The sequence below is a fragment of the Haliaeetus albicilla genome, chromosome 7, assembly GCF_947461875.1.
Source record: "Haliaeetus albicilla chromosome 7, bHalAlb1.1, whole genome shotgun sequence".
NCBI lineage: Eukaryota > Metazoa > Chordata > Aves > Accipitriformes > Accipitridae > Haliaeetus > Haliaeetus albicilla.
Window position 1 is genome coordinate 26,427,429 of NC_091489.1, and position 20,455 is coordinate 26,447,883.

At 41.0% G+C, this 20,455-nt stretch overlaps 1 protein-coding gene across 11 annotated transcripts in view; it reads left to right on the forward strand.

The window, feature by feature from the left end:
- Positions 1-20,455, forward strand: part of EHBP1 (EH domain binding protein 1) — a 225,849-nt gene that overhangs the window by 35,212 nt on the left and 170,182 nt on the right. For all 11 annotated transcript variants that reach the window (XM_069787443.1, XM_069787444.1, XM_069787445.1 and 8 more), the window contains exons 4-5: positions 9,792-9,887; positions 20,127-20,180. In XM_069787443.1, the coding sequence (XP_069643544.1) occupies positions 9,792-9,887; positions 20,127-20,180 (150 nt within the window). The remainder of the gene's footprint in view (positions 1-9,791; positions 9,888-20,126; positions 20,181-20,455) is intronic.

Consider the following 20,455-nt stretch of genomic DNA (forward strand, 5'->3'; position numbering starts at 1 on the left):
AAGTTTTTTCAGCTGGACCATAAAGTTCCAGGATATGTCCTCCTGTGAGTGTCCTCTCTTTTGGTTACCAGGCAGTAGAAGCAACTTTTGGATAAACTGGCAGATTTACCTGAGACTCAGAAAAGTCTTTTGCTAACTAATTAAGTCATGCTTAGTAAGATCCCACAAAGGTACTCTGAAAGTGGCTGAGTGGCCCTGAGGCCTGGGCAGAGGATAGAGTTAATTTTAAAGCTTAGGTAGTTGATATGATGTGAGCTGTTTTGGTCTAAGACTGTAGATCAATAAATGTTCTTGTTCTCTTAGTCATCCTGCCAGTAAAATACTTTATTCGACATTTTTTTTTCATCTAATTGCTTTCTTGGAAGCAAGTCAAATGACTATTTCCTCGTATTTTATTTTTTGACAGACACTGGGCTCAGTGAGTACAAGGCATTAATAATTGTCTATGTTCTTCAGCTTCTTTGAGAAGGAAGAGAGGGATGAGGTCTTAACTTACTGTAAATATGTTGTAAAGACTTCTTTGGAGGTTATGATTTCTGAACTTTTCAGATTGTTAGGGATAATGAGGGATATCCCTACCATATAGTTCACCGACTTGCAGAATGGTTGAGGCTGGAGGATGTCTGCTCCAACCCCTCTGCTTAAGCAGGGCCACCTAGAGGTGATTGCCCAGGACTGTGTCCAGATAGCTTTTGAATATCTCCAAGGTGGGAGACACCACAGCCTCTCAGGGCAACCAGTGCCAATGCTTGGTCACCCTCACAGTGAAAAAGTGTTTCCTGATGTTCAGAGGGAACCTCCTGTTTCACTTTGTGCTCGTTGCCTCTTGTCCTGTCACTGGGCACCACTGAGATCTTGGCTCTGTCTTCTTTGTACCCTCCCTTCAGGTATTTATATACATCGATAAGATCCCCCTTCCCCTGAGCCTTGTCTTCTCCAGGCCAAACAGTCCCAGCTCTCTCAGCTTTTCCTCCTATGAGAGATGATCCAGTCCCTTAAACATTTTCATGGCCCTTTGCTGGACTCTCTCCAGTAGCTCCATGTATCTCTTGTACTGGGAAAGTACAAGAGATATGTTAACAAAAAATGTGGTGCAACTTCAAAGATGGTATGGTGGTGCTATGGACATATACTGGCACTGGCCTGCTTGACTAATGTAATCTTGAGATGCTGTTGAGCTGAAAGCAGAGTTCTTGATGTCCTTTGAAGCCCTTATTTTTGTGGTTTTCTATGATTTTGATAAGCCTTCTGGCCCACATACTTTCTTTCCAAGTAAACTACAGTGGTCTCTTGGTTAGAAGAAATAATGAGAGACATCATGTGCAGGAGTCTGAATATTTCAGTTGTTACTATGGGAAACATAGGATAGGAGCTGTAGATATGTTAAATTATACTAAGTTTTAAAGTGTTGCAAATGAAAAGCAATAACTATTTAGAAAGGGCATTTAAATGGTAGTCTGATGGATGGATACAGGACCATAAATGTATCCCGCAGTTACTGACCTTAGTGCAGATTTAAGTTACTTATAGCTCTATTCTGGGATCCCTTCTTTCTGGGCAAGTCTGATTTCGATGCTTTTCAAGGGGTGTGTCAAGACAAGATGGCTCTGTATGGTTGGGGATCTTCATTGTGTGTGTCAGCAGTTTGCAGAAAATGGTGATTTGCAGTCTTGCTGTGTTTGGCAGAATTACTCAGCAATCCTAGAACCAAAATGAACTTTCAGCTTGGGGAGGGAGGGAAGTCACCTATCTGCTGGTGCAAATGTTGACTTTCATCACAATCAGGTAGGTGAGGCTTGCTACCTCATTTAGATGGTTATCAGCATCCATAGTTTACAGAAGGTAAAGAAGGTGGAGCTTGTAGCAGTGGACTTGCTTAATTCTTCTTCTTCTGTACCCTGTCAATGCTGGCATGTTGCCCCCAGGTTTTCAGGCCATGGGCTTTTGGACCTTTTTTTTTTTTTTTTTTTTTTTGAGCGGGGGAGGAATGTCTTTGTTCTACTGTACAACAAGGGAAAAATGTGTTGTAAATATGTTTACCTTCATTTCACTGAGATGCTCTCGCATTTCCAGGCTTTGAACTAAGAAATTTCAATTTGAAAAGAGATGTTGCCATGATGTCAAGGAGGTACTTTCTGCTATTCCTGTGAACACATATAGGTTTATGGTTGAATTGTACACCTCTGAAGAATCAAATTTGCACTTGCTTCTGAGAGCCTGACAGAATTATTCTTCAAAGATCCTTTTTGTATCAAAGCAGAAGGAAGGTGCCTTAGCTGTGATTTCAGCGCTTCTGCTGCAGGTTTATCAAAAACTGTTTAAACACAGAGGAGAAGGAACAATGTCGGGAACAGGGAAAGGACTTGAACACTAAGAGCAGAGCCAAGAGAAGCAGAGGGACAGGGAGTAAAAAGGATCTATATGTAGGGAGTACAAAGGATCCCTTGTTGTCCACAACAGCAGCCCATCCAGCCTTTTTTCAAGGATATGCCATCAATAAAGCAGCAGTTGGGTCATCTGTTTTGCTGTCCTTGGCAATCTGTTGCCTTTTCTGGCTACCTCATTGCCTAGTGCTAGCCCTGCCTGTCACTACCAGCTTCTTCACTGACTGGAGTTATAAAGGCATGTTGTGACTCTGACATGCCAATGACTGCCTGGGACCAGCACAGTTCAGTAATGGCACTCCTGGGGCTTCTTGGTTTGTTAGTAAAGTAAGGAAATCATATTGGGTTGCAAATGTAAGCAGTCAAAATTAGGATGAGTCATTCTAATGGTTGATCTGTACCATTTTAGGCATATGGTATAGTCTTTAATAAGGCAATTGCAAATTGTTTTCCTACAGCGTTGCTGCCTCGTTGAGCAGACAGGGAGGAGGACTGAGTTTGCTTGCTGAGCGAGCAAAACAGCTTAAGTGATAAAGAAGTTGGAGGGTGTTTGTTAAAGAAGGTATAGAATATGAACAGAAAAGAGTGCCTCGCTGTTATGTGGTTAAATGCTGCCTTGGGGAGTTCAGTTTGGTCCCATCCTCATCTACAAAGTTCCTGACTGAGGCTAGATAGAATATTACAGCTAGATTTGATGTATCTTTACATTTTGTGGGTGTTTGGGGCATGGAGACTGACTTGCAGCGGTGTTGACCAGCCATCCTTACAGTTGAAGTGAAAAACGTCTGCTTTGGAAGACAAAACAGAAGGTTGTTTCATGCTTGATCCCTATAAAGTAAGGTCATTGCTGATTTAAGAAGACTGTGCCAAATTGGTGGAAACTGGCTATTCTTTCGCTGCTTGTAAATTGGGGGCCATAATACCCTTCTTTTTTCCAGGGATCCCATAAAGTTAAATTTTGGTGACATTCTGAGATGCAGTGATGGATGTCCCAGAAACTATGAGAAAAATAACAGCATTCAGTTTTGGGGGTTTGTTTGTTTGTTTGTTTTGGGTTTGTTTTGGTTTTTTTTAATAAGAAGCCCAATAGATAAGGCCAGAAACTGCTTGATGAGAAGGGGAAGAGGCTCTATCTGAGCATCATCTATTGTAAGCAGTGGATAAGGCAAGGTTTGGTGAAAGAAATAGCATGAATCATGTATTTAAGGAATATGTCATGAATGTGTATGTGTGAAATTAAGCTTGAACAGCTAGCTCAGTGCTAGAGAATCTGTTTCCTAGTGAAGATGAGTTTTTGCTCATTTTCCAAGCTTAGCAGTCTTTCTGTAGCTTTTTAGCAGTAATACTTGGATGCATAATTACAGTGTAACACGTATGTGCTGATGAATTGGAAGACATTCATGGGAAGACCTGTGGGAATCTACTAGTTTCCTTGTCTACTCTCAAGGGAAATGGACAGCAATGGGTTGAACGAAGGCTGCCTGGCATTACCAGGGCTTTGAGCTTTCTTCTTTGGCACATGCTGGGTTTTTTGGACTGCATCTCAGGGCAGTGCGATAGGAGCATTGTTCGGGTGCCCAGCCTCTCTCTTTAACTGGAGGGCCAAGCACAGTGATTTCAAGATGATCATGGGGATGCAAGCTATAGTCTGGAGTACAGTCTTTAATTTGTGTCCTCCCTTTGTGATACTGAGCTATGGTACAGAAGCAGCCATCCACAAACTGCCAGTTGAGGTTTCCTTTGGTGTGGGGGAATCGGCAGCTTTTCTCAGTCCATTCCTTTTCCAGAGGGTCCGTTAGCAGCTGGATCATATTGACCTCTGGCTGTCCCCAGATGATGTATGGCTTTGGTGGGAGTCCTCGCATAGAGCACATCGGAGCAATGCTTGGTCTGCACAAGCTACACTGCTAGCATGGAGGCACCAGATGAAGGATCTGACTGCTTAATGTCAGCTCCTCCTCTTTGAGTTATTAATTAATTTTTTTTTTCTCTTCCTGTTTAAGTGTTCTGCCTGGATAACGCTGAAGAAGAGGGATTATTATCCTTACAAGCTGAGCTGCCCTAGGCACTATTGGAGCCAGACAAGCTTCTGCTTGGCTCTTGTGCCCTGAACAGCCTGTCACAGAGACAAGTAGCAGAGCTGGTCTGATCATAGACAGTTGGCAAAAATTTTACCAGGGAAAGAAAAGCAGCAGCTCGCTGGCTCACGATAAAGCCACTTCTGGGGCTGCAGGTGAGGCATAATGATAGGTCCGTTTCTGACTTTGGCTTTTAAAAAACAGTATTGAGGGCTTGGCTATAGGAACATATTTTTGATTCATAAATATAAACTGTTCCATAATTTGTGGGAGGCTTAAAATATTATGGTTGGCTTTAGGATCTTACACGAAAGTAACTTGCAATTATGCTGCACAACAGGCAGGATGAGATGAGGTGGTAGTGAAGAAGGGAGAAAGCAGATGGGTAACGTAAAGCATCTGGAAGGGTAGGCTCTTGAAATAATGTAATATTTTGTTTTTGAAGGGTTAGGAAAGAGGGTTTTGTAGAGACAAGGAAAAGCGTAAGCAGCAATAAGCAGAGTTGGTCATGATAGGAATGGCACATGTTGCCAGGTCATGAAATCCCCTACATACAGCGGCTTCCATAAGGTACTCTAGTTAGCTAATTTGCCTGCATCTGCCTTATTTTCTTCATGATGAAGTGATGAACAGCTGGTGGTGGCATTTATTAATTTCATGTTTGAAACCAAAGTTCCAGATTCGTGGCTGTCTTCAACTTTATCATTTTTAATTCAGATTTAAAAGATTGTTCCGTTTATATTCTATCATCTAGACGGCTGAGCAGTGACTGTAAGGGAAGGTTTATAGTCAGTGTCTCCATGTTTTGTTGTTTGTTCCTCCCCCCCCACCTCCCCCAAGAACTAGCTAAAAAAATTCTAGTGTAGGTTTGGTAGGGTTTTTTGGTTTTGCTACCTCCCGTTCTTCCCTGTAAGAGGATAACACTGGATTTATAAATGTTTATACACTTTCTTACATTACAGAGAATTTATAGTAACTGTTTTTTTAGATTGGAGGAGAGTATTAAAAAAACCCCAGTGTTTATAAAATTACCGGGTTTCTTCCAAGTTTCGCAGCAATGTATTTGTATTTTGCTGTCCAAGTTTGCCTGCAGAGTGGGAGGCAGTTTCATATGGTCAAGGTCAGCCCCTGGTGGGTAATTACAAGGAAAGGTGGTGTAATAAAAAAGGCAGCCCTTGGGTGAGCTACTCTCATCTTCTTTTGTTCGATCAATGTATTGCCATATGTTGAACTAGATGGAGCAGCTTTATAGTCTTCTGTAATGTTTCACCATTTGGTGCAAGAGTTTCAGCAATCCTGGGGAACATTAGTTTTGCAATTAAGCCCGCTCATAAAAGTAAGCCCAATCTGTGCTCTCCAGCAGATACTACTTGGAGAACAAGACTGGAGTTTGTCTAGCCTGTGCATGAGGTGAGAGCGGTGTGTGAAACTGCTGTTTCATACAACCAAGAAGTGGACAGTTACAAGAATGGAGAGACTGTACCTTGCTGATAATAGCTTAAGTATTACTAATGCTGAGAATTTGCACAAACATCAGAACGCACTCTTTGTGTTTGAAATTACTGACTATTGAAGGCTGCTTGACAACAGATTGAGTATTTTCAGGAGTGTTTCACTAATTTTGAGTACAGTTTGTAAGCCCTTTGGTGTGTTGTATGTGCATTATCATATGGAGCACTTAACATTTTAATTATCTGGCCCTGTAAGTTGCTGATTTTGATCTATTTTTAAAGATTCTTTCCTTCTCTATGGAACCAGAGGCCAAAACTGCACAGGTACCAAGTCTGTCTTTCTAGGTCAAGTACAGCAGAATAGTTGTTGTGATGTTCACAACGTCATATATGGTACATTGCAAAGCAGGCTGTTTGGATTGTAACTGCTGTTGTTTTAGAGAGCAAGCTGGGGAATGATCTCAAAACTGGGTAGCCTGAAGTGCCCGTGCAAGTCTGTAGGCTCACCTCCATGTCCTTTCTTAAACAGCATTCTTCCTCTAACAGTCATCAGTTTTGTGCCAGAGCAATGCTGTAGGTTGGACAATGTCATTCACAGCCCTACTCTATTTATAGGGTATTTCAGCAACCCCTCCTGTAGCTCCTGTTTCCTGATTTAAAAGAGCTTTCTTGCTATGTCATCTCCTCTCATTTTCCGCTGGCAGAAAAAGGGAGGAGTTGCCTTTCTCCTTGAAATGCATCAGAGCGTTTCTGCTTCTCTTTCCAGGCCGTGGCTCTTGTCCCTTGGATTTAGGAGATGAGTCCAGCAAGGGAAGGCTGTGGGTGAGGCACTTGCTGCTGGCAGTCACTTCTGCTTAGCAGCTTCTGTCGCCTTGGCTTCAGAGACAAGGAGAGATGGCTAATGAAGACTAGAAGGAGATGAGGAAAAAGTGGGTCTAGAAGGCACAACCCAATGGGAAATCGAGTTGGAGACGAGGATTAGGGTGGAAATGTACTGTGCAGATGCAGTGCCTCACCTTGGCTGAGCCCTGGCAGCAATCCCCCGTCTGGAAGTGTTGGCACTTCTACTGCAAAGAGGTGGCCTGATCCAGCTCACATATCAAAGTCAAGGCTTATAATTCAGGAGTTGAAAAATTTTTTTTATATAGGCCAGATGTAACTTCAAGAAACTGCAGCACAGAGGTCCCTGAAATGAGAAATATTGTGTTAGAATAACACTCTCCATGTTAATTTATCATCGTTGTTACCCCTTCCTCTGTGCTTTCCCCTTTCCCTTTCTCCTTCTCAACAACCCAGATGTAGTTTTGATGTTATCTTTTTCTGTCATGCTGTTTGTGTGGTACAGTGTTTATTTTTCAAAGCCAAAGGAGGATTTAATAACATTCAGCTGATCACAGAACAGCTTTGCTTTAAAAGCTCATTAGCTGGGGCTTGTCTCCTGGTTCTTGCTTTCAGTGACACGCCTGACACAGTGACAGAAAATCATATATATATCCATGCGTGTGTTTATTGTTTCTTACTAACTCTCCTGGTGGGAGGCAGTGCTGATAAAGGGCTTGCAGTAAAGCTTTGCCTGCACCAGTGAATGCTTATTTTCTAGTTTGTTTTATAAACAGAACAAGTGATCCTCAGCTGAGCAGGCTGTCAGTGCCTGGATGTTGGACATTGCAAGTTTGACATAATTGTCAGTATGGGCCAAAACCAGCAGGAAAGCACAGGTTCCACACATGCCATGAGCTCCTATTACTTTTGTGAAAATTGGTATCTGGAAAGATGATGGAGTGCCCCTATGGAGTTTATCTTACAAGATGCCACATGAGCACAGGCTAGCTGTCAGGTGAGAGTGTGCCTGGCTGTGGATTGCTGCCTTGTACCTGCTGAATATCCCCATCAGGCAAGCTAAGAATGATGGGGCGGGACTGCGGGTCCTGTGGAAGGGAGACGGCAGCTGAAGCTTGGGTGGCTGTGGTGAGGATGTCGGCTACTGTGATGTGTTTTGCTGCTCACAAAACATCTTTTTCTTATAAAATACTCTCACAGAGTAAAGCTATGAAGAGTCTTGTTTGCTCAGTTATTCAGAAATTCATCCTAGGCCTGCTTTAGAATAATGATATTAGGCTGAAATTAATGGAGTTAAAAACAGTGGAAATTGGGTTCTTTCAAGTTGCTCTTTTTTTAAATTCCTTTCTTCGGATGCCCCAAGTCATGATTTAAGTTTATTCAGCAAGCACAAAGCATAAAACTTACTGAAATTTCTAATCTAATTAGGCATCTTCGGGAGCTGGGGTTTTAAGCAGAACACCAAAGATGGAAAAACTTGTGATAAAACCACAGGAGAGCTGGCAATGTTCAGCAAGAAAATAAAAAATAACGGGATGGAAATGAGCATGCTGTGCACATGTAGCTGTGAAGGCAGGTAGGGCTTTTTTCTCTGGTGGCTGTGCAGGCTGGATTCTCCCTGTTCCTCAGCTTCACATCTCTTCTGCCTCTCCCTTTGTCCTTCCTCTCCTTGTCCCTGCTGCCTTACCAGTTATTGTCACCTGCAGTTAATCTGCAGACCTCTGCTTTGTGAGGATTGAGGGATTAGAGTAAGAGCAAGTCCACCGGAGGTACCTGTGATGCTATAGGCTCCAGTGAAAGCCCAGCTGAATGCAAGAGGGCTCATGAAGCAGCATGCATGTGTGATGGGGCTGTCAGATAAGAACCTGGCATCTGGAGCACACACTGCTTACAGTACACAGTGGCAGAGTTATGGCCTCTATGTGATTGAATGGGAGTGTTTCACCATCTTTGTCTTTTCCCACTTTGGTATAGCAAAGTCATGTTTAAAGTTGCCCAGGCTACCTTAGGGTACCTGAGAACCTGAGGCACAAGTCCTACTAACCTTATGATAGCAAAAATTTATTCTAATAGCCAGTCTTAACCTGAAGTTCTGAGTGTTGGAAGGAGTATAAAACTGCAATGAGTGATGCTCTAGAATAAAAAAAAAAAAAAGAAAAAAAAAAGCAGAGTTAATTGGCTTCAGATAACAGTGAATAGTTTATACATTCTTTCCTGATAAAACTTCCACAGATTTCTAATAACGCCCCTGCTCCTCAGTAGTCACTTGTGCATCAGCATCCTTCCCTCATTAATCTTACATCATCACAAAATGGATTAAGTTGAGCTTGGAAAAAAGCGTACTTCTGCAACAGAAATGCTCATACATGGTTGTTTTCAGGACTAGCTGTTTAAAATGTAAATACAGACCATATGTCAATCCAAACTGATACTCAAAGGTAGACAAGTTCTCAGTCTATTTAACAGTTGTTTTTTCATTATCTGTTTTAGGTATAGGTACCCCAGCATATTAAGTCTTAAGAATTTAAATGTTTTAGTAGCATTTAATCTGTATTATAAATCATTGTTTTCTTTTTTTTTTCTTAAGTAAAACTGTGGTTTTCCTCTATTTAGGTGTAAATGTGGTTAAGCCAGCACTGTGTGCTGTACTCATGTGTTTTTTAAATAAAAGCATTCCTTCATCTGGATAAAAACAAAATAAAGTTCAGCTTGCTACAGAAGCTCTGGCCTTACGGCCTTAATTTTTTGCAAGGCTCTGACTGTCCTGACCTATGCTATGTACTTAAAACAACCAAGTTTAGGACCTTGTGAGGAACAGCTTAGTTCAGTGGCGGGGCGGGGGGGGGAAGCAGCCTGCTAGTGGTCTGAGTTTCCTTACTGTCATTCTTAATGAAGTTCTTTATAGTGTTCAGCAGAGTCATAGGTTTAAGAACACAGCCTTTTTAGAGTCAGTGACATGTTACTTCTACCTACATGCACTGGGTCCTGTGGGAGTTGAGTCATGGCTTTAAAGATGACTGTTTCTTTTCTTCCTTTAGGCTCATAGCTGGCAGCCTGGAATCAAGAACCCATATCGTGGGGTGGTGGTATGGCCTGTTCCTGAAAATATTGAAATTACTGTGACACTTTTTAAGGTATGTTTTTTTTTAAAGCATAATCTTCCCTATTTCATAAACAGCATATGAAAAATTCTGTTTGGAAACATCAGATTATAATCACAAGGCCTAATCTTGCTAGGTTTAAGTCATTAACTGTACAACCTTATGTCCCCAGCTTAAATCTGGGAGAGAAGGATGGTCTGTTCCCTGCCAAAGCTTACTTTTGTAGTTCAGTTAACACACTGAAATATCCCATTGAGCTGATTATGGCGAGTCATTGGCATAGAATCTAGTACATGTGTAACTGCGCACGTAGTACATGTGTCAGGGCTTGGCATGTGTTATAGTCTGGTTGGTTTTCTTTAAATACTGTAAGCCAGAAGTTGTCAAAACACAGCCATTTCTAGACTTCCTTGTTCAGTTGCAGTGCAGTGACCCTATTTCTTAACGCTATTGGCTTGGAAACAGAATCCAGCTTTTAATTTCACAGTATTTAGTATGCTACACAAACATCACAGTACTTGTGTGATGGCAATCGTAGGAGTGGATGTGGAGTATTTGAGTACTACAGAGAATTATAAGATTTTATGGGGCATTTTTTTAAGGAACTGCTTTTGTTCTATTAAAAAAGAAGCTTATTTGTGTGGCTGTGAAGCAGGAGGAGAAATTGATGGTTATGCTAGAACTTATTTCCTAAATATCATTGAGCAAAGCCCTTTCTGCATAAAGATAAACAATACAGTTTTGCATGTGTGACAGTGTAGGTGGCTGCCTGGGAGGCTGAAGGTTTCTGGGATTTTCATTCCATTAGTTCGTGCTTGTTCTTTACTCTGTGTCTCCAGCTACGCGCTGGTTGTTCTTATTTTTAATTGCTCCCTTTACAGCTTAGGGCGACAGTGACATACTTTTTTCTAGTTAGTAATATTTATATTTCTTTGTCTTGGGGACTTCCCTGAGTAACTGCTTAGAAGTGGCTTCTGGTTAACCTTAGAATGTGAATTTATTACTTGGTTCATTAAGCCTAAAAAGGGGTTTTCTCTTTTTTTTGTGTCCTTGGGATCACCAATGAACAGAAAGTTCCCAGGCTGCCAGTGATGCTAACTGTCATAAATTTGTCTCTCTTAGCAGACACATAGTCTTCAACTGAGGTTCAAAAGTTCAGTAGCAAAAACTGTTTCCTTTTGCATGCTTCAAGGGCCTCTACTTGGATTAAGAAGTTAAACACCATTATGTGACTACGCTGCATGTCTATGTAATCTGAATATGGTTATGTAATGCAGTAAATGTTATTTAATATTTTTAACATTTAAAGTGAAGCAGAAATATACGCAATTCTTGATTGTGTATGCAATAACATGTTATGTGAAGAATGAGAAATTTAGTTTCTTTTGGGTACAGCTCTGTGATGCTGTGGCTTTGGAGTAAAAGTGTCTCCCAGCCTTCTCCTGCCATCCCACACTTTTTATTCCTGCCTACACTGCTTCAGGGCTATATTTTGTAGTACAGCAGAACGAACTTGTAGTTGTGCCACTGAAAGTGAGTGTGAGGGCTAGGACCTGACAGTAGAGGAGAGAAGGGCCTCTGGAGCTGCTGTTAGGTATTACTACAGACTTAGTTTTACCCAGCACTGTGTTTCGTGCAGTTCTGTGTAAGTCCCTTTAGGAGCCACTCCCCTGCAAAGGACAGCGACTGCTGAATGTTTGGCACTTTGCAGTAAGTACACTTAGCGTGGCTATGTTGTTTAACGAACAGTAGTTGTCCTCTTTCATTACAACCTGAGAAGCAAAGGGAAGCTGCTGACTTCATGTCCATACTGGTAGAGCCCACTGATGGGAGCAGGTTTCTCCGACAGAGCTTCGTAGCAATCACAGATAACAAATTAGCACAGTGGTGCCATTTGAAATAGAAGTGCAGGGAAGGTAAAGAGCGGACTCCAGAACAGACAGCTATGTGTTTTGGGAAATGAGTCACACAGTAGTGGCTGTGCATTCATAAGTGGCTGTTGAAATGTGTTGCTGGTAGGATTAGGAGATAAGTCGAGGTTTCAAGTGCTGATGAGAATGTTAAGAATACCCTCTCCAGTAGTCACCCGTGGACACTTGAGAGCAGGCTAGCAAAGTGCCTGTGATCAGTCAACAGACAAGATATTTTGCGTTATCTGCACATCCCTATTTTGGGTGTTATCTTGTTTCCAACAATGTATTTGTAATTCTTAGGCAGGCAGAGCTAAGTATTGAAGAGACTATAACCTTCAGTTAGAAAACCTTTTTTTCAAATAAATAAAAACTTTTTGTTTCATTTCACTTAATTCTGCGCTGCTGGTAAAACTTCATAATGCTCTGGAGTCAAGTGGGGAAAAGCATCAAATGGATGTATTGATTCAGCTTCCCTTGACTAGCTCTAGCTCCTGCCCATCCAGCTGGCTGAAGTGCTAATTACATAAAAAGTTCCACCTGTTCTGAAAGTTTAACTTCTTCCTTTGCCATGCTCTACATTGATGTTTGGTTATGCCTTGGGTTTGTTTTTCCACCAAAATGGGTAGAAAGAAGCATTATGAAACAATAAGCCTATTGTGCATTTTAGGTCCATGACTTGTGCTTTCATGGAAAAATCCACAAATGCCAGAAAAGCTAGCTGAATTCCCATTTTTTATTGTTTCCATGGTTGCACTCCAGAAGTTCATTTTTAGAGTCCCTGCATTAGCAAGGTTTAACCTTCATATATGAAAGCTTGTATACTTTTCTGTGGTTTTATGTACAAACACATACCTGTATCAACTGAGAGAGATTTTAAATGAGAAATTTTCACTGCCAAGCAAGCCCAGTGCTTTTAGCAAAGCTAAGTGAACATCAACTGTACTATGAGGATTTAAACTGCAACATCATTATTTTCTAGCTTTCCCAAGCAAAAATGTTTGTTCTTCTGGAGCAAGCATGGACTTTGCTTCATTGGATTGCAAAAAATGCTTGTTTTGTCAGTGATATATATGGTTTATCACACCAGTGTACTATTGCAACAACAGGGAAGACTACCAACCCTTCATTCCAAAGTTTGAAAAAGACATTTTTTTTAAGGCATAGCTTTCTGAGCACACAAAAAATTATTTATGAGTAAAATAAGAATAAAATAGATGATAAAAGGAGACTTGTATTGTTGAAAGTATTCCTGTCCCCACATATATCTCAGAGTAAATCCTATACCAACTTTCTTAAAAGCCTGAGTCAATCATGTGCTTTGATTATAGCACAATAACCGGCCATGCACTAGCAGGAGCACTGCAGCAGAGCCAATATATTGTCTCAGGGAAGGAAGAAAAAAAAACCAAAACAAAACCCTTCGATAAAGCTATTTCCCAGAAGCAAGGAACAAATCCAGGTTCAGAATGTACTTGTTTCAGTTTAGGAAAGACCAGTGGCTTGACCAGACACTATGGAGGATATTCCATAGGAGGGAAAAACAGCCCTGTAGGCAAGACAATATGTTGTGTGTCAGCTATAAAAATCGTAAGCTCAGGGAAGTGAGCACATTTGCACACTAAAAAATTAAATGTCCAGGGTTAATGTGGGGACTAATTGTAAAAAAAAAAAAAAAAAAAAAAAAAGTCAATCCTTGTTGCCTTTCTAGCCCAGAGGCTTTAGAGGAAGGTGTGAGCTGTCATGAGCTTGGTGTGTTGATGTACAAGGACAGTTCTGTCAGTGTGCTCAGAGCTCCCTGCTTTCTGGAAGCTCAACAAAAGCTGACCAGAGTTGTATGTGGTTTTCTAGACCAATCAGACCTCTGTAAGCATCATTGAAAGCGACAAGAATTGGGACAAACTGAGTCTTCTGCAGCTTCAAACAGCCAAGTACAAAAGCTGAGGACAGATGCTGGAGTGCCCAGAGCATCTGCTATATGTCACTGGTAGAGGAAGATCACAAACCCTGTCATCATTTGATCTGATTCAATATGACAGTCCTTAAGTAGTTATTCCCCAAGAAGAAAGACCAAAGATTAAGGCTGGTATGAAGTGATCTAATTGAAAGGCAAGCTTTAAAAGCCAGGAAAGCTTAGGGAGGAGGCACAGGGAATGAAGCGAGGGAAGGGACTAACAGTCTGAAGATCCTCCCCATCCACTCTGGCTGCTGATTAGGAGAAGGAGCAGTCCCTAGTTTGCTGGTATGTCCTCATTCCTATTACAAGAGATACAGAAGTAACTGTGAAGATAACCTAAACTATTGGAGAAAGGGTTACCTTTCTTCAGTCTTCTGAAACCACCTTATATGCTGCAGAAAGGATCTAGTCCTTGACAAAGCTCCTTGCAGAATGGACTGATGATGGGCTGATGAACAGAGAACAGAAAAATGTGACAGACGTGTTTCTTGTTGCTCTTCCCTTGCCTGAGCCCAGAAGAGTTGTCTGGGTTTGGGTAGTTGGCATGTGGATGGGCAGAATGGGGTCACAGAAAGAAGCTGATGGGTGGGATTGCAGAGAAAAGTTTGTGGGACTGAACTTTTTGAGGGCCAACATATCTCTAGAAAAGTAGGCAACACAGTTACTGGGAAAACTTGAGCTGGGCTAGGTTTTCACTGGCAGACCAAAGTGTGCTACTGATCCTGAGAGTTGGAGAAATTATTATCTGAGACTCTCACTGTATGAGAACTTGTTGTGGTTTAAGCCCAGCTGGTAACAAAGCACCTCATGGCTGCTCGCTGACTCCTCCCCCTGCCCCCAGCCCAGGTGGGATGAGGAGGAGAAAATATAATGAAAGGCTCATGGGTTGAAATGAGGACAGAGACGGATCATTCACCAATTATGGTCACGGGCAAAAAAACAGACTCAACTTGGGAAAAAAACAAAATCAATTTCACTTTCTACCAATCAAATCAAAACAAGGATAATGAGAAGTAAAACCCAAATCTTAAAAACACCTTTCTCCCCCACCCCTCCCTCCTTCCCAGGCACAGCTTCGCTCCCGGATTCTCTACCTACCCCTGCAGCAGCACAGTGGGATGGGGAATGGGGGTTGGGGTCAGTTCATCACACATTGTCTCTGCTGCTCCTTCCTCCTCAGGGGCAGGATTCCTCACACTCTTCCCCTGCTCCAGCGTGGGGTCCTCCCACAGGACATATTCCCCCATGAACTTCTCCAATGTGAGTCCTTCCCATGGCCTGCAGTTCTTCACAAACTGCTCCAGCGTGCGTCCCTTCCATGGGCTGCAGTCCTTAAAGTGCAGGCTGCTCCAGTGTGGGCTTTCCCATGGAGTCACAGCCATCTTTGGGGGCATCCCCCTGCTCCTGCATGGGGTCCTCCATGGGCTGCAGGTGGGCATCTGCTCCACTGTTCACCTCCATGGGCTGCAAGAGGACAGCCTGCTGTCTCGCTGCAGGGGCGTCCCTTCCTCCTCCGCACCTCCTCCCTCTCTTTCTTCACTGACCTTGCTGTCTGCATAGGTGTTTCTTTCACATCCCACTCCCCTCTCCACTGCAGGTTTCCCTTCTTAAATCTGTTATCCCAGAGGCACTACCACCATCACTGATGGGCTCGGCCTTGGCCAGAGGCGGGTCCGTCTTGGAGCCAGGGAAGCTTCTAGCAGCTTCTCACAGCCCCTCCCCTGCTACCAAAACCCCACCTACCCAAAACAGAACCATAGGATGGTGCCCTCTCCTTTGCACAGTTCCCTACTATTGGCTTCTCACCTGAGTGTTACTTTTGAACACTAAAGTCATCTTATCAGGGAAAAAAAAAAAAAAAAAAAAAGGTAGGGGGGGAAAAGAAGGCTCTAAAACTTAGTTGAAGGTACTGAAAAGAAGTGTCATACTAAGAGATGAATGCATATGGAAAGAGAAACAGGAAAATGGGGCCCATCTCTTGATATTAAGAATGATGATTCTTTTTTACACAATAAAATGAGGAGGAACAAGCAGTTGTTCAATCTATTTGCCCAGATACAGTTCTCAATTCAAGGTAAAACCATAATGAATGTTGGTAGAGTGTAGTTCTGTGTCTGTGGCATGTTGGTAAAGAAAAAGAGCATTATCAAAAAGATGGCTCTTGCCAACTCCCTTTGTGTTACAGCGAGGTATGAGGCGGTTTCAGGCTGAGTAAAATACTGGAGACAGTTTGTTCCCTGAGTTTTTTAGGTAATTTTCATTATCCTTTGCTTTCAGGAAGGAGGATGGGAATGAGATCTGTTTATAACTCTTGTCTTTAGGTGTTCTCAGCTGCACATTTTCAGTGATTACTTAAATCTGCTTACAGGTGAGGTGAAGTTTTGTGTGCTGTGTTATCAGGGAGGGCTTTCATACAGTGAAAATTTCAAAGGCTCTATAACCATTACTTCTAGGGTTATTCTTATTTGCAATGGCATTTTTTCCCCTAAAGAGTAGTCAGCTGTATAGTCCTCAAGTAATAGTTTGCTAAATTCATCGCATGAGTTTTATGTGGGAAATGAATGGAGAATATGGATTAGCCAGGGAGGGGAAGCATGTGGTATTATGGTTTTTTTTACTGGTATTTACCCTCTTCAAATCCAAAATAAGATGAAAGATTAGCCAGATTTATAGAAACATCACTTTTTATGGAGACCACACATGGAAATGTTAGCCCAGAGGGTCAAATGGTGGATGCAATAGAAATTGTGTTGTAACTATAGTCATAGAAGTATCTGTTAATGCTGACCACGTAATAAAGTTGTAAGTTGGCTAGAAATAGGACTATGTATGCTGCTCCCTGGGCTTCTAAAAAAAGCATTTTAGTAAGAAGAGTGAAGCCACTTAACTGTCTGTTCCAATGAAATGCTAAGGCTTATGTGTATAAGCTTTTTCAGGTTTTTTTGTTTCTAGTGGCATTAACAAGATTAACAAGAAATGTGGCTTTAAAAAAAACAAACAAACATGTCTGGATTTGTCTTTAAATTGGAAATATCTTACACATATGCAAAGTGTCCATATCTTAGCATATTTCATACTCTCTGAACTTTTGGTAAGGCTGTTCATTAGAGAAGTCCTTGAAGCTTTTAAATTTTATTTTTTATTCTGGGTAGTTGGTAGGGAGTTTGGGGATAATACACTCACTTTTATTTTTCAAAAGTGTTCACAACTGATTTTCAAGTGCATGCTAAAGTGTTGGATATTAAGAATTCTTTTCATTATAGAGTATTATTTTGCTCTATCAGATTATCAGAAATACTCAGCAGAGCACCTGATTCTGTAGCCTTCAGAGGTGTGAATCAGTTCTATTGCCATTGATAGAAGAGCTTTGTTTTTCTTTATAGATAATTGCCTTGCCTGAACAAAACAATGATTGTTTTGTTTGTTACATGGGATAAAATATGGGGCCCTGACTTTGCAAGCAGTTTTAGGTAAACCTGCACGCTTGCGTTAATAGCTTTTGGGAGAGTTATGAAAAAAATTGAGCAGGATGAAATATTTAAGAGTTTAGTCACTTATTATGGAGTAGCTTATTAAAACATAAAGTGATTAATGATCCAATTAAATCTCATTATGTCATTTTATGCTGTATCAAAGGAAGCAATTAAACAAAAAGGTAATTGCCCCAGGTTAACTCTTGAAAATGATAAGTATTTAATAGCTGGATTACAGAAAATTAGATCTTTAGAATTTATATATGTCGTGGTTTAACCCCAGCTGGCAACTAAGCACCACACAGCCGTTTGCTTACTCCCCCCAGGTGGCATGGGGAAGAGAATTGGAAGAGTAAAAGTGAGAAAACCCGTGGGTTGAGATAAAGACAGTTTAATAGGTAAAGCAAAAGCTGCACATGCAAGCAAAGCAAAACAAGGAATTCATTCACCACTTCCCATCAGCAGGCAGGTGTTCAGCCATCTCCAGGAAAGCAGGGCTCCATCATGCGTAATGGTGACTTGGGAAGACAAACATTGTAACTCCAAATGTGGTGTCCCTTCCCCCCCTTCTTCTTCCCCCAGCTTTATATGCTGAGCATGATGTCATATGGTCTGGAATATGCCTTTGGTCAGTTGGGGTCAGCTGTCCTGGCTGTGTCCCCTCCCAACTTCTTGTGCACCCTCAGCTTCCTCACTGGTGGGGTGGGGTGAGAGGCAGAAAAAGCCTTGACTCTGTGTAAGCACTGCTCAGCAGTAACTAAAACATCCCTGTATTATCAACACTGTTTTCAGCACAAAGCCAAAACATAGCCCCATACTAGCTACTATGAAGAAAATTAATTACTCCAGCCACAACCAGCACAACATAGGATACAGCAAACCAGCAGATATTGTGCACTTCGTTTACATAATGCAGAATTCCACAAACCTGATTAATGTGATGGATATATAATTACATAATCTGATGTTTACAAGTGCATTAATTGGAACATAGAGATACCTTAGTGTAATTTTGTATGTATCTACTTGCCTGTCTATCCTTATGGCTAATGGTGCAGTATGTTTTTTACACTCATTTGCAGTATTTAAATTATTCTAATTTAAAAAAAAAAATTAAAAAGATTTATTCATATATCAAAATAAATCATCAGTTTTGACATAAGTTTCTAGTACCATCTTATATTTTTTCATTGAAACTACATCCTATTGTTGGAGTAATGCATTTTAAAATGCATATTGTATATGACACCTGTGTTTGTAGCTGTTAACTATATAGCTAATGATGGTGCCGACAGTATGATGTGGTGCTGAATTTCCTCTGTAAGCACGTTGATTCCCAGCAGCATGACTCCTGCAAGGAGAGCCAGTGTTTTACTGGGGGTCTACAGAGCAGTGAACCCACTTTGCTGGATTTTATAGGAAGGACTGCGCTGGAGGAGATAGGATGATATCCTCTTAGAAATGTTATTGCAGTTCATTCAAAGAGGAGGTTTATTTAAGAGCACAGTTTCCAAGTTTTTTGCATCCTGGAAAAAGAAGAAAATAATTATTTTCACTGACTGTTTACGCTGTAAGCTCATTACTTATAAAATCTTTTCTTTTGAGTATTTGATGAGAACCAGTTAAAAGAATGAGCTGTAGACTTTAAGGCAAAACTAAGTGAAACAAGGATGGTTAAAGGAAAGACTAAGATAAGGTGTGTTGAAAAGGTTGAATGTGAAGCATGTAGCATTCTGGAAAGAAAGGAAAGATGGTACTAACAGAGATAAACAAAGTAGAAGCAAAATATCTCAATCCATTTTGTTAATTTACAGCAGCAAGATGGAACTGGTGCAGTGTTTGGTGTAGTATCATGAACAGGCTCCAAATAATAGCAAGAAAACTCTGCAGGTGCTGAGGGTTCTCATATGATGAAGGCAAATGCTGATTATGGGGATGTGACATTTATCTGCAAGTGTCTATAGCATGTAAGTGTTGGAGGCAAAGGAGTAATTGAGTGGTTTCCTATAACTAGAAATAATAGGATAAAATTGAGGTATAGCAAAATGAGGCTTCATGTCAGAAGAAAGCCTAAAGCCACATTCTCTTAGTGTGAGAAGCTGTTCTGCAAGAGGAATAGAAGCTATTTTGTTACAGTTGGTCAGAACTAGGATTGGATGATAAATTAATGATATTTAAAAACAAAGGTAGTTTTTAAAGTAGAATTCTTCATAGAGGCATGAAGGGGATGATTTCATGTCTCCACCTTAATCTTAATTTCAGACAACCACAGTACAGACTACACCACTGGATTGAAAGCTCATTAAATTGGAAACAAATGCACAATATAAGAACCTGGTTATTTATCTTCCTGGTGATTAAAATGTTTTTTGATCCTTGCATGTGATGTAATAGAAGTGTTGTGAAGTAAGGATAGGTATTGAAATTTGCAGTGAAATGAGGTAGAAGCCATGACTTTGTATCTCCACTCATGCTGATGGAGTCTGGGTACAAGGAGGTTGGGGTGATGATTTTGATGCCTACTGTAGGTGTATGTCTTCTCACACCAGGTGAGAGCAGTGGCTTCCTCCACTGTTCTCTGCCAGATGTAGATTTGTTGTGTTTATTTGGGAGGTGGAACTTAAGAATTAGTGAGCTTTATCTGGGTTTTTTTTTGCCATGGATGAAAGGAAATAGAATTACAGGCCTTTATCAGAATCAACTTCATACTTGTATCTGTAGGAGCCTATTAAATCTGCACTGGCAGTTTTACACCAATTTGCTTGTCGTCTTACTGACATCCATTGAAGTCTACATCCCAGCTAAAATATTTCCCTCTGTCATCTTTAGTGGGTAAAAATATTTCTCTGAGTATATGAAAATCTTGGCTGAGTTGCAATTTCTTGCACCCTGGATTGTTTTTAGACTTAAGTTCTCTGGTTTGTTTTTCTAGGATCCCCATGCTGAAGAGTTTGAAGACAAAGAATGGACGTTTGTCATAGAGAATGTAAGCTGGAATGTTGTTATGTTTTTTTTATACATGTAAGACTTAATCATTTAAAAGATTAAAGGGTGTCCAAGTGCTGACAAAGGCTCAAGTAAAATTTGAGCTGCTGAACCACAGTAAAGCCTTGCTCTGTAGTAATAAAGGCTTATTAAGATACCTATTGTTATGTTACAATTAAAATACAGGAGAGGGGAGTACTATACTACGCTGCTTAAATTCCCTCCCTGTAAGTATCAGTCTTCCTTGCATTATTTTCCTATGAGCAATGGAGTAAA